The following is a 13,925-nucleotide window of genomic DNA, read 5'->3' as shown; positions in this document are numbered from 1 at the left end:
AAAGAAAACAAAACACAGTATCAAAAAGACATCAAAAAAAGGCTCTTGAGTTGGAACCCTGCAAGGAAAGATCCTGAATCTCATTCCAGCAGTGTGCACTCACCTCCTGGCAAACAAACATCGCATAGAGCAACCAACCCCCTGGCCAATCTGGTCCGGTAATCAGGAGCGGGGCAGAGAGCTAAGTCACCCCGCTGGGTTTCTGCTCCGCCCTCAGGGGCGGAGCTCCGCAGCGATTCCCGTCCCAGGCAGGTGAGCAGGAGTTACAGGGCAGGGACTGCCGGGCTCGGAGCAAGCGGGGGGGGGGGGGGGGGGGGGGGGACGACGGGGGACGACCCTACCTCTCAGTCACCTTTGTAAACGGACCAATTAAAACCCAACTCCTGCCCACCGAGGGAAGAAGAAAGGGTGGCCCTGAGTACTTTTCCTGGGAAAAACCAGCACCCGGGTCAGCAGCACGCCGCTTTGAAATGCCAAACTGACTCTGTGGGCCGGGGAGGTGGGAAGCACGGAAAACCCATGCTGGAGGATGCATCCGAAGAGAAAGCGGGAATCCTCCTCCCCGTGCGAGTGCCCACGGCTTCTGCTTTTGAAGCATCATCAGCCTTGTAGCGGCTCACCGGGGTTTCTCTGAGACACTTTCTCTGGAGGGCAGACAGAACTGAGAGAACTGGGGGTGCAGAAGCACTGGGCGCGGTTTGCTCTCCCACCCTCACCTACCTCACAGAGGATGTCTGTACCGTTTGATCCCGGAAAGCTATTCTAATGGCGGTGGTGGAAGGAACGGGGAGGAACTGGAGGGGGAAATCCTCGGTCGTAAGCCAGAATAACTTGTCTCCGTTACCGACTCATTACCAACCATCCTAACCCAGAGCTCCACAGATTTTTAGGGAAACGTTTCTGCCAAGATAGGTGAGATCATAAAGATTCTCCGTTCCTCCCACGGGGTGTGGTGGTTCACACTTGAAACCACAGCAGAGGCAGGAGGATCAAAAGTTCTAGGCTGACCTAGGATAAAACAAAGACCCTACTTCAAACAAAGGATGCAAATACTCTCCTGTCTCTCTCCCTGCAACAGCATCTAAGGATGTAGCTCGGGGTGGCCTTGAACTCAAAATTCTCCAGTCTTAACCTCCAAGTGCTAGGACTGCTGTTGCACACTGGGGGACAGGATTACTGTTGCACACTGGGGAACAGGATTGCTAATGCACACTGGGAAACAGGATTGCTGATGCACACTGGGGAACAGGATTGCTGTTGCACACTGGGAACAGGATTACTGTTGCACACTGGGGAACAGGATTACTGTTGCACACTGGGGAACAGGACTGCTGTTGCACACTGGGGGACAGGATCGCTGTTGCACACTGGGGGACAGGATCGCTGTTGCACACTGGGGAACAGGATTACTGTTGTACACCGGGGAACAGGATTGCTGATGCACACTGGGGGACAGGATTGCTGTTGCACACTGGAAAAGGAAGACTGGATTGCTAAATGAAGAAGGCGCTGAATAGAATTCTGACCTCTTGTATTTGGCCCATGAGGTGACCCTAGAAGTTTCCAACTGCCCAAAGAACAGGACTGGCCTCCATGAAGTACCACCACTAACCTCCTGCCTCGACACTTGCTTTGACTCCACAGATAAGAACATCATTTGCTTTCTGTACCACATAAACAAAATAATGGTACTTCACGCCTTTGTATGCTTCAGACTAGGATTTAGACCAGAGCCAGCCTGGTATCACTTCAAACGACCAACACTGAGACAATCTGCAGCGTGGACATAAGTGGCAGAAGCAGAGGACTATTACCCAGTAGATAAAATAAATATGAAGTCCTTATTGATATAAATCAATCACTGGAGAACTAGATGGCAGAGGGGAAAAAAGTACTTCCCTGCAGAAGAATTCCCATGGATAGACGTAGAAGGAATGAAGGAAATAAAAATAGCTTCTAGAACGTTCCTGTTGTCAGAGATAGTATCAGCAGTTTTTTGAGAAAGGGTTTCTCTGGAACCTGTCCTGGATCTCACTCTGTAGACCAGGCTGGCCTCGAACTCACAGAGATCCTCCTTGCTCTGCCTCAAAGGTGTGCGCCATTACCGCCGGACAATATCAGCAGATTTTAAAGCTAACGAAGAGAAAGTTTGAAGAGAGTTTCACAGTACAGAAACATGGGGACCTCAGCATAACCAAGTCGCCGAAGCTGCCACCAGCAGTAACGAAACACTAACATCACATGGCATTATGAAAGACACATCATTTGAGTGGTATTCCTGCCAAAAATGCCCAAGGCTCAACCTCACCATGAGAAAACACCGACGCCTCCAAATCGAAGGCATTCTACAGTTACTGGCCACTTCCCTTAAAAATATCAAGGTCGGGCTGGAGAGATGGCTCAGTGGTTAAGAGCACTGACTGCTCTTCCAAAAGACCTGGGTTCAATTCCCAGCACCCACATGGCAGCTCACAACTGTCTGTAACTCCGGTTCCAGGGGACCTGACATCCTCACACATGCAGGCAAAACACCAATGTACATGAAATAAAATAAATAATTAAAAAAAAAAATCAAGGTCAGCCAGGCGGTGGTGGCGCATGCCTTTGATCCCAGCACTCGGGAGGCAGAGCCAGGCGCATCTCTGTGAGTTCGAGGCCAACCTGGTCTACAGAGTGAGTTCCAGGACAGGCACCAAAACTACACAGAGAGACCCTGTCTTGAAAATAAGTAACTAAGTAAATAAATAAATAAATAAATAAATAAATAAATAAATAAATAAAATCAAGGTCACTGCTGTAGGATGCAGCTCTGTGGAAGAGCATTTGACAAGCACGCACGATACCCAAGGTTTAATCCTCAGTAATGACAAAATGACAGTCTAGCAACTATTAGCTGCGATGCACAGGCAATACTTTGGGGCTGGTAGGGTGGCACAGTGGGTACAGATGCTTGCCGTCAAGCCTACCAGCCTAAGTGTGACCCTCGGGACCCACAGAGTCAGAGGGAGAACCAACTCCCACGAATTGTCCTCTGACCTCAATACGAACACAGGGCGCAGTGGCATTCTCTCCAAAAGAAAGGTTTTCTAAAAATTCGAGAGTCACAAAAGCCAAGAAAAGACCAAGGAAGTGTCCCGAATTAGGAGACAACTAAGGAAATGTGAAAACTCTGAAGTAGCATCCCTCAACAGAAAAGGCTAGCAGGGGGAGACAATGGCCGATCTTCGTGATCTGCCGCTTCTAAAGCCCTAATGTCTGTGCCCAGTGCTAGTGCCCAGTTTCTTACTTAGATACTTCTGTTAACGAAAGTACTAACATTAGGGAGAGGCTGGGTAGCAGGTTTGGGAAATTACTAGTACTATTTTGTGAGTCTACAATGATTTCAAAATATGTAAAAGCTAAACCAATTCAGAGTTAGGATTTGAATATAGCTGGAGAGCCACCCCAATTTTTCAGTTCTGTCGTCGTCGTCGTCCTCCTCCTCCTCCTCCTCAGCCTAGCAGCAGCCTAGCATGGACTTGCAGTCACCTAGGAGACACACCTCCGGCCATCCCTGCGAGGGTGTTTCCGGAGAAGTGCAACTGAGGAAGACCTTCCCTGAACGTGGGCCACAGCAGACTGTCGGGCGGGATTTAAAAAACGGGAAAAAGGAGGAGGAGAGCTGAGCAGGGACACACACTCCTCTCAGCTTCCTGATGGAGGTGCAGTGTGAGCAGCTTCCTCCACCCCTGTGGCCTCAGCTACAGCCGCCCTCACCGCCACCGCCACCGCCACGGCGGCCCGCATCCGCAAACTGTGAGCCCAAACCCAGCGTCTCTTCCTTCGGCCGCCGTGGCGGGGATTCCGTCACAGCAGCTGCCACACTTGGGTGACCTCGGGGGACAGGAGAGAGTTAGGAAGTATGGCCACAAGGCCTCGTAACTACAGTTACGGAGACCAAGCACACACATATACAAGTCCGGGCACACGGAGTGAAGCCCCGGCTGAACAGCGGTGAAGGGTGCAACACCCAAACTCAAGACCGTTTTTTGCTTAAGATAGGTGCTGTGTACCCCAGGCTGGCCTCAATTTCTCTATGAGGCCCAGGATGCCTCTCAACTTCTGATCCTCCTGCCTCTGACTCCTCAAGTGCTGGGATTTAAGACACCGCCATGCTCAGGACTTTAAGGAGGAAATTACTTCTCCACCTGGTCCTGCCCATTTCCCTCCACACGGACAGCACTGTGAGTACGCTGGTGTGATAACTGACTCGTCTTCTATTGGCTTGTTTGAGAAAGGAGCTTGCTATGACGTTGCCAGATAAGCTCTCATTTTAGAGCACCCAGGAGGCAAGGATTACCGGCATACAGCACAGCACCCAGTATCCCTGGCTGGATTTAAAAATGGTTTATTTATGGTTAGGCTACTGAATAGATATATCTAAGTTCATTTGTTTTGTTCAACTTTTTAAAAAAGATTTATTTATTTATCAGGTATACAGTGTTCTGCCTGCATGTACACCTGCACACCAGAAGAGGGCACCAGATTCCCCAACACCATGTGGTTGCTGGGAATTGAACTCAGGACCTCTGGAAGAACAGCCAGTGCTCTTAACCTCGGAGCCATCCCTCCAGCCCTTGTTCAACTTTTCAAGGATTGCTTTACAGAATATTTTGTGTATGCTTTACAGAATATTCCTGTCTTCATGTCTGTGTGCACACGTATGCACGTAGAGGCCAGAGAACATCAACGGTCTTCCGTCTTTCTTGAGGAGACACAGTCTCCTATGAAACTCACAGCTATCCACCCACCTCTGCTCCCCGGCTACTGGGATTGAAGGCATGTGTCCCCACACCCAGCCTGATCCCCCACTCTTAACCAGCAGGCAGCCTCTGCCCTTTCTGCTCCCCCAGGGTTGGCCAAGAGTCTGACCGGCATCTCCAAGTGCCCCACGGCAGCATCCCTGGAAACCACTCTTGACCCGTCCTTCTCCCTTCCTGTTCTCTCGTCTGCTAGTAACTCTGTCTCCCTCGTCCATCTTGAGTCTGTGACATCTTGTGTCCCATCAGCACAGATTCGGTCATTTTCTCCCCAGGTTGGAGCAGCCGTTGTCCGAAGGACAACTTCCTGACCTCCGGGCTCTGCCAGTGATGCAAGATTCACCCACACAGCCCAGCGGATGACACGGTTTGGAGTCTCTGCACTGTGAGGGCACCAGGTGACCAAAGGGAGCGGGGACGGCCTCGGAGCCTCTGCCACCACCTGTTGCTGGGAGCAAGCCTGCCCGGTGGTTCCGAGCAGCTCAGCCTGTGCCCAGCCTACCCCACCCCCGCCCAAGAGGCAGCTGGCTGCTCTGGCCCTCTGGCATGTTCAAACTACTTTCGAGTGTCTTTCTTAAAATGGAATATAATAAAGAATCCTGATGTAAACATCAAATACAAGTGTTGTTTTACTACAAAATACGTAACAGACACTTTAACGCGTACTTGTGTATCTTAAACATGGAACAAGCAAATCTAGGTTGGCACAGATCCTCTACCTACCCTCCCTCTCTCCCTCCCTCCCTCCCTCCCTCCCTCCCTCCCTCTCTCTAAGACAGGGACTCACTATGTAGCCCTGGTTGGCCTAAAACTTATTATGCAGAACAGGCTGGCCTTCAACTCATGGACACTCACCTGCCTCCCTCCCAAGTACTAGGGTTAAAGGCATATGCCACTATACCAGTACATAATTCAAATTTCTAATGTCTAATGGCACAGTGGTAGAGCATTTACTGTTATGTTTCAAGACCGTGGGTTCAATCCCCTGGCCTAAAACAAAAAAGATCGTCATCCCTCTGAACTTGAACCTACTGGCCCCCCTTGTTCGGCCCCTTTCCTCTCCCACCGGCCTGTGTCTTTGGCCCTCTTTGCCTCCACCCTCCCCTGAGGGCGCCGGTCTTGTCTTCCACACTGCTCCGTGGTGTTGACCTCCATGCCTCCTACCTCTGCTTCAGCCGAAGTTTCACCCCTCCTGACCATGTCGCTTTCCGGTGCTGGGGACCACCGATGAGCAGCTCTGAGCTGAGGGCGTTAGAGGCGCCAGGATCTGCGCGGCCCGGGTCTGCACACACATCTCTGTTCAAAACAAGACAATAAACAGCTGAGTGTGGTGGTTTTTTTATAGGGAGGAAGGATTGCAAGTGGATCTCACTGGAAAATATACAACCACGGACTGGAGCCAGGACGAAACAGCTGAGCTCAAGCAGGATTCAGTCCGCACCCCAAGCTCTCTGCCCGAAAGCCAGCAAATCTACAGAGGGTCTTCTACCCTTCCTGCCTATGTTTCTCCGGCTAGGTAAGCGTATTTCTGTATTCCTCTGACAGATACAGTAGTTATTTTTCACGTTTTGCAGCCCCGGGACTCTGGTGTCGTTCAGAGGCAGAACACTCAGCTGGCATGCACAAGGAAGGCCCCAGCACTGTCCTCCAGGCTAGCCCGGGACTCGGTGCCTGCGGGACAGATGCTCTACCGCGGAGCCATACCTCAGCCACATTAACTGTTAGGACTCGACGATGTGGTGGACAGACCACCGAAAATGAACTCAGTGGTCCAAACCATGACACCGTTTCCCGGAAACCAAGTCACTTCTCAGCTTCCGTGGGAGGGGCAGAATCTCCAAGTGCAGCGCGCTCGCGCATGCGCGCGCGGCCCATGCTCTGCTTAGTGGGTGGCAGCTGGGGGAGGGGGGACGACACGGCAACCCTCGGGCTGCAGCTATTTCAGACTGTTCAGATCCCACGGTGTTGGCAGGCAAGCCTCTTGTGCGTCCACTTCGATCCAGCCTCCCACCCCGGGGCCCGAACCTCTCATCCCTGTTAACTCCTCTGCTCCACACTCCCAGGGAGCCAGAGAAAAATTGCTAGTGACCTGTTCTGTCATGGAAACAGACGTGTTTCTCCTCGGGAGAGACTCGGGTCTAGAATTTCCAAACACCCTCGGTGTCACCTCTTTATCACACTGGCCCTGCTTCAAGCTCTGAACTAGTTTTAAATCTTTGTCTTATTTATTATTACGTGTGGTGTAGAAGTGTGAGTATGGGCGTGCATGCGTGCGTGCGCGCGTGCCTTGGCACCCGTGGTCAGAGGATAACTTTGGTGAATCGACTCCTTTTCCTGGTTTTGTTTCTACTGTGCTGCGTGTTCCAGGCTACCTGGCCCAGGAGACTCTCCAGACTCGCCCCCACCCATCCCCGCAGAAGTGATGGGATTACGGATCTGCACCCCTGCATCTGGTCTTCTACATGGATTCCCGGGACCCGGCTCGCGTTGTGAGGCTCGTGTAGGAAGCGCTCTTGCCCGCTGAGCCAGCCACCGACCGCCCATGGGTCTGGTCATCCTGGGGGGTGTGGGGGTGTGTGTGCAGTTAGTCTTCAAGGGTTTTTCCTAGCCCGCTGAGAGCCAACTGCTGGACCTGAGAGGCATGTAAGGCTGCTCCGCCTCTGCATATGCCTTGGCCAAAAGGGAAGGATTACCAAGCAGCTGTCAAGATTAATCCTGTCCATCTGGCCTCCTGTTTTTTAGAACACAGAATGAAGTCAAAGAACGCTCTTTCTCCAACCCGAAGACCAATAAAAAGAACTTTCTATCCCAGGATACTGGGGGAGGGGCTCAGGGCCTCAGCTGGGGTTTTCTATTCTTTTTGAAATGTATTTATTTTTATTTTATGTGCACTGGTGTTTTTGCCACGGGTGTTGGGTCCCCAGGAACTGGAGTTATAGACAGCTATGAGCTGCCACCACGTGGGTGCTGGGGAATCGAACCAGGATCCTCTGGAAGAGCAGTAAGTGCTCGCAACTGCCGAGCCTTCTCTCCAGCCCTGGGGTTTTCTATTCTGGAGGCACAGAGTCTCTCTTTACCTTAGTGGTGGCCTGGATCAGTTCTGAAGGTGTCTCCTGAGGACTTAGGGCCTCTGTAAGAGGTGGGATCGCATGGTGGTGGTGTGTGTGTGTGGGGGGGGCGGGCATTAACAGTCCTGCCCTTGGAAGACTGGGCTGTTAGACAGATAAACTTGGCCCCTGAATCATTATCCAACTTCCTGTTTTGCATGGTGATCTGTGCTCCCAGCCATGATGCAATCCAACAAGACACGGTGTAGCCTTGAGGGCTCTTGCCAGAGGCGGAACCAAGAAGCCTGCCCCACTTGGGACTTTCAGCCTCCAGAACTGCGAGCTTAATAAAACTCTCTTCTTTACCCAGCTGGCCCACCTTAGGTATTCCACGATAGCCATGCAACACTGGATTCCACACGCGGTTCCATCTATGCCGTCCCACCTCATTCAACAGAACCCTAAACCTGACCATTAAGGCTTGCTTGAGGTTCTACCACTTATGACATTAATGGCACTGAGCCAGTAAGCTCTGGGCCTCAGGCTCCTCAGCTGTAGGAAAGACTACAAGGGACTGTGAACAAGGGCTAGAAGCTCGGCTCTGGAGAATGTGTCCTGACTAGCTGGGTCCTCTCACACCTCTGCTCTTCCGTCTATAAAATGGACGCAAAGGGCCGCTTGTTGCACAGGGCTGTTGAGACACTTTTATAACACCGGTCAAGTATTTAGAACAGAGCCCCGGGCATATTAAACACTCAGCAAATTAGCCTAGTATTATTATATTACTATATCTGTCTTGTAGAGTTGTTCCAAAAGTCCTAGATAATGTATATTAACTGTCCAGCCTGGTATGTGCTTAATAACCCCCTTATTTTCATTTCTGTCTTAATATAATATCCTCTTGTTAGAGTTTCTTCCAATGGTTACACAAGGCAGCCGTAACTAAAGCCGCCTAATTCACTCAGAGAGGATAGAGGAGCCTTGGCCGGTGAGAGTTAACAGGCCCGAACCTTCTACAAAATTCCCGCCGTCCGCACTTCGAAATTCTCCCACAACCCCAGCGACACCAATCAGGCAGACGTTTGGCTTAAGATGAGGTGCAAAGTAGACTCAGAGGGCTCTCCCGCTTCAACCCCCGAATGTAAAGATTTTATGAACGCAGAAAGCACAGTCTGACGGCCAGCAAGAGGGGCAGGAGCTGCTGCTGGGCCCGACGGACGGACGGACGGACGGCTGGCCTGAGTTCCATTTCCAGGACACAGACGGAGGAAGAGAGACCGACTCCCGCAAACTGTCCAGTGTTCTCCTCCTCACAAGCAAATGTCATTCACAAACAAAGCACCCTTCAAGACCACCCGCTGACATCATCCACTCGGCCACAGAGGGCTGGATTTGTCCTTTCCAGGTGTCCCTAGACCTCAGTGTCCTCTACTGGAGAAAAACAACCACAGGCAGGCCTTGCCGAGAGCCTCTGTGGCGTTTAATAACTTCCTCATTTCTGACTTAAACCGCAGGTGTTGGCTCTGTCTGTCCTTTCTGTACAGTGGCTGAGTCTCTGAAGCTCTGTTCTTTTTCCTTTCCCCGTTCCCCATCCTGGACATACCTAGAGACGGAGCCACGGGCTGTGGGTGTCCCGGGCAACGGTTGGGCAGGAAGAATAAGCCAATGTGAGAGAGTCCCAAGCACCAGGCACACGCAGTCATCTTTTAAGGATTTTTAGTGGGCCGACACCAGCGTCTCGGCACTGCCCTCTAGACCAGGGCAGTGAGCCGTGTGCCATCTCGGAGGGCCAGGGCAGCTGGGTGAAGACCAATGAGCCCACCTGAACGTGGGACTGTGATCGCAGGTGATGCCGCAGCAGCCTGCCGGCTGAGCCTCGTGCTTCTGCCCTAGGCTGGTTCAGGGGACCTGGTTCAGGGGACCGGACAGGGAGGTCCAAGAACCAGAGTGGGTGAGCTGGGAGAGACCCCATTGAAAGTCAGACTGGAGGGTCCAGGGAGCATTTGCCAGCACCCACGCTCCTGCTTTAAACTCTTCTAGAATAATCTGGACAACAAATAAATAGTTTTAATCTTATACATTCCAATGAAAAGGAATGCCACAGTGAGGCTAGATGGGAGGCAGTTCTAGAATGAACTTGGGGAGGCCCATCAACTCAGCACCCTGGAATTCTCTTTCTGTCTGTCTCTGTCTTATCTGCACACAGAACCACTTACCTGCTCAGTGAGCCTGTCTGGCCATTAAACTCACACTGTCTCCAGAAAGCCAGTCTCCCCCACCCTGCAGACTCCTCCGCTGGCTTCCCCCACGGCGGTAATTGACAGTCGGCAGGCGCTTTGATCTCATCCGACAAGTCCTAATGGGGTACCACACGCCTCAGGCAGACCGACCCAGGTCTCTCCTACAAAAGGATGTGCGCGCTTTCCCATATGTTGTGAGTTATTATCAAAACTCCTTATGAAAGAGACAATGAGTGAGGCTTTTTTTTCTCCCCTAAGACCCATTTTCCAGAACACACTGAGACACAGAAGCTGTACGTCTTGGCTCAGACCACACACAGAATTATACTCACTGGGGACCGAAATCCCAGACAACGACTCACTCTTCCTCCTTTCAACTCAGCTTTTCAAAAGCTCTGTTTATGCCACAGACTTTCAGGCCTTCGCATTACTAACCTGGATGAGAACAGTGATGAGAGGTCCACTAATTCAAAGTTACCACGTGGGATTATTTCTACTTAAAACACACTGTAGAAGCTCCTGGGATCAGCAGAACCTCTTCAAGTGAAAATCCTGAAATAAACCGTGCGGCTGTACCACCTTTCCAGACCGTGTCCCTGAACACCGATTCCCCATGGGCTGGTGTACCCCCCCCACCCCCACCCCCCCCACTCCCCTCACCCCCGTCCTCCCGGAGGCCGCCTCTCCCAACACAGCAGGGGTGAAGCGGGCTGAGCCCACTCCCCCTCCCCCTCCTCCCCCTCCCCCTCCCAGCACACAGAGCGCACACGAGCGTGGCTGCGTCCATCGGGGATGATCACAGGGTTTCCACCCGCCTGCTTTTGCAGGCCCCTCTTTAACTGCTCACCTAACATAAGCAGCCCCCCTGTGAACCCCGGTACAGTCAGCCACTATTTGTTGAGTGGCTGGAGAACTGCTAAGTGGTCAGCCAATCTGTAACCCCACTCCTAAGTTAGTGTGTTGCGACACTAATGGGAAATTTCTGGGGACTGGTTCATGCTGTCTCTTCCTAGTCTCCGGCCTCAGTATCACAACCATGGGTGATGAACTAGGAGTTAAGTCACCCTGCAAACGGTGAGCCAGGCTGAAAATTATTGTGATCTGCAGCTGCAGCAAACCATTGTGCCGTCTTTCTTCCTCATACTTAAGGAACAAGAAACGCAGGTCAGCCAGCTGTCTCTTTCTGCCTCCTAGGATGGGTACATTCTGCCCCTTAAGATCCCCAACTCCTGAACACACAATGACTGCTTTACTGTGCGGGGGTTTTAATGGAGTCCATTAACTACTTTCTGGACTGAGTTTCAGCCAACACAAGGAGAGCAAGCTCCGGATCATTCTGTTCCCGGAGCTGTTTGAACACTGTAAAATCTGCAGCAGGATGGTGAAAGCCGAGGACGACACAGGGGCCTGAGCCCATTCAAATGGGCTCGCCGGGTCCACTTGGTTCCTGCTTACAGAGTTTACCTTCTCTATTTTATCCTTGAATGGGAAGAAGAGTGGCGAACGGAAGGATCATGCCTCCAGGACATGGACGGTAGCAGCCCAAGCACGGCAGGCTCCATGCACCTGTTGAGACCAGACACTCCTTCCCTGCCCACTGCCGTCCCCTCCGACCCAGCGTCTCTGCGGCAGTCAACACAACCTTTGAACTGAGTGGACAGTGTCCGCTCCTGATTTCCACTGCACACTGACGAAGGGCTCCTTAACCCAGACTCCTCAAGGAGTCAGCCTCGTTGACTCCTGGCCAGCCTGCAACCCTCCTGACCTCACCCAGAGCCTCTCAGGTGTCTTCACACCCACCAAACTCTCTACCACATCTTCTGTCTACTCGGAACATTCCTTCCGTTTCTTCCTGGCTATTCCTTAGCCTTCAGGTTCCGGGTCAGGCGTCCCCCTTCACGGGCTGCCTTATCTGATGTCAAAAGCCTCCTTCCTGGTACCCAGCATTTCCTTTACTGTGCCTATCCCCACGTGGGGCTGCTGGCTTGTGTCCTGTCTGCCTTGGCAAGCAGTGCGCTCAGCCAGGGTTCCCATCTGGTTTTTCCTTCACGACTCACTCCGTTCTTTTGACACAGCCCCACCCACGATGAGTGTGGTGGTAAGGGGTGGTGGGCGGCCTTTTGGGGATGCGTTCTGACTTCCCAAATGGGGCTCTGTGCCTTCAACTCCCTAAGGCAGGCACTGCTGGTTCCTAAGACAGGCCAGCTCACCCTTTCTTCTTGTCTTGTTAGGGCTCTAAGCTTAGGCCACGAGCCCTAACTTTTGGTGCAGGCTTTCTTGAGAGAGTCGTGGCATTGCCGGAAACTGGCCAAAACCTTGGACACACGGCTGGCATGCCCTGGTGCAATGTTGCTGTCTTCCTTTGGAAGCAACCAGAAGGCTTTCAGTAATTAAGTGGACAGTGTGTGTTTACACAGGACCATGTCTGTCCCTCAGGACCCGGAGAATTTCCTTTGCGTTTATGTTGGGTGCACATGCATACTTCTTCTTCGTCATGACAGTTTGCCTGCCTTCCTGAAAGCCACATTATATTCTGGGTGTTTCAGGTGACTTTTCGCTTCTCCTTCTGCTCCAGGTCTTCCCTGTCTCTCTGACCATTGTCTTGGGCTAGCAAGTTCTCAACTCATTGCAGTGGGGTCCCCGGCACACACCTCCTTCCCCTCTCCCAGAGCGTCCAGAGGCTGACAAGGCCTGGGCTCCTTCAGTGCCTGAAGGGCGTTTTAAGAACTCCTGGCCTTTACAGATGCCTGTTCTTAAACACAGCTACTCTTCAGTTTCTGGCGACTGACCGTGTGACCATGGGTCAAAGGTTCCCCAGACATTCTCAATGCACTGCCCTTTCTCCAAAGGCCCCCTTGCTCTTATGGCTGACCCTTGGCTACTTATCTATTTGAGGCTTGACCCTCTGGGTCACTATCTCTTCATTACTTTTTTTTTTCCCCGATTTTCTAATCATTCCCTGCGATCTAGGCAGCTCAGGCTGGTTCCCCTCTGGCAATACGCTGGTGTCGCCCTATCTGGGACTTCTAATCACAGGCATGGCGCTGACATGCTCTTACAAACTCCTTGTCTTCCCGCTCACTCACCCTGCTCCCTCGGCTTGGTTCGTGTCAACAGGGCCACACATAACCCCTGATGGTCTCTGCACACCTCAGCCCTGGGTCCACCTGCGCTCGCTCGGGCTGCTTTCTCTTACCGTCCTGAAAACATTTCAAAGGGACCCACGCCTATAATCTTTATCACTGGCATTTAAACAGTCTACAAGCTTATCCATTTTTCTAGATGTCAACCTTGTATAAAGATGGGAAAGGGATGAACGGGGGTGGAGAGGGAATCAAATGACTAGCCCTATCTTTCAACTGCCTAAAAGTATTAATCTGCTTCAACCTTTTTTTTAAATTTTATAATTTGATTCAATTTTACATATCAGCGACAGATTCCCCTGTCCTCCCTCCTCCTGCACCGCCCCCCCTCCCCCAGCCCACCCCCCATTCCCATCTCCTCCAGGGCAAGGACTCCCCTGGGGATTCAGCTCAACCTGGTAGATTCAGTCCAGGCAGGTCCAGTCCCCTCCTCCCAGTCAACCTTTCTTTTTTGGAAGTTATTTATTTGTATCGTGCGTGTGCGCATGAGTGTGTGCATTGGAATGGGTGCTCAAGTGTGTTGAGATCAGAATGCAACTATTTCCTTCTACCATGTGTGGCCTGGGATTTGAACTCAGGTCATCAATCTTGGCAACAGGCACCTTTACCCACTGCGCCATCACTGCAGGCCTTGACTTCAATCTTTGTACTCAGCAAGGCCTCTGGCACACCAGGCCTCTGGCACACCAAACCTTA

The 13,925-nt window shown here is 51.8% G+C and overlaps 1 protein-coding gene across 2 annotated transcripts in view; it reads right to left on the bottom strand.

Annotated features, from left to right (window-relative positions):
* Positions 1-13,925, bottom strand: part of Shroom3 (shroom family member 3) — a 318,788-nt gene that overhangs the window by 45,773 nt on the left and 259,090 nt on the right. For both annotated transcript variants that reach the window (XM_042257655.2, XM_076546650.1), the window contains exon 3: positions 5,964-6,095. In XM_042257655.2, coding sequence (XP_042113589.2) covers positions 5,964-6,095 — 132 coding nt within the window. The remainder of the gene's footprint in view (positions 1-5,963; positions 6,096-13,925) is intronic.

The sequence above is a fragment of the Peromyscus maniculatus genome, chromosome 10 (assembly GCF_049852395.1).
Source record: "Peromyscus maniculatus bairdii isolate BWxNUB_F1_BW_parent chromosome 10, HU_Pman_BW_mat_3.1, whole genome shotgun sequence".
NCBI lineage: Eukaryota > Metazoa > Chordata > Mammalia > Rodentia > Cricetidae > Peromyscus > Peromyscus maniculatus.
This window is presented reverse-complemented; position numbering and strand designations above follow the sequence as displayed.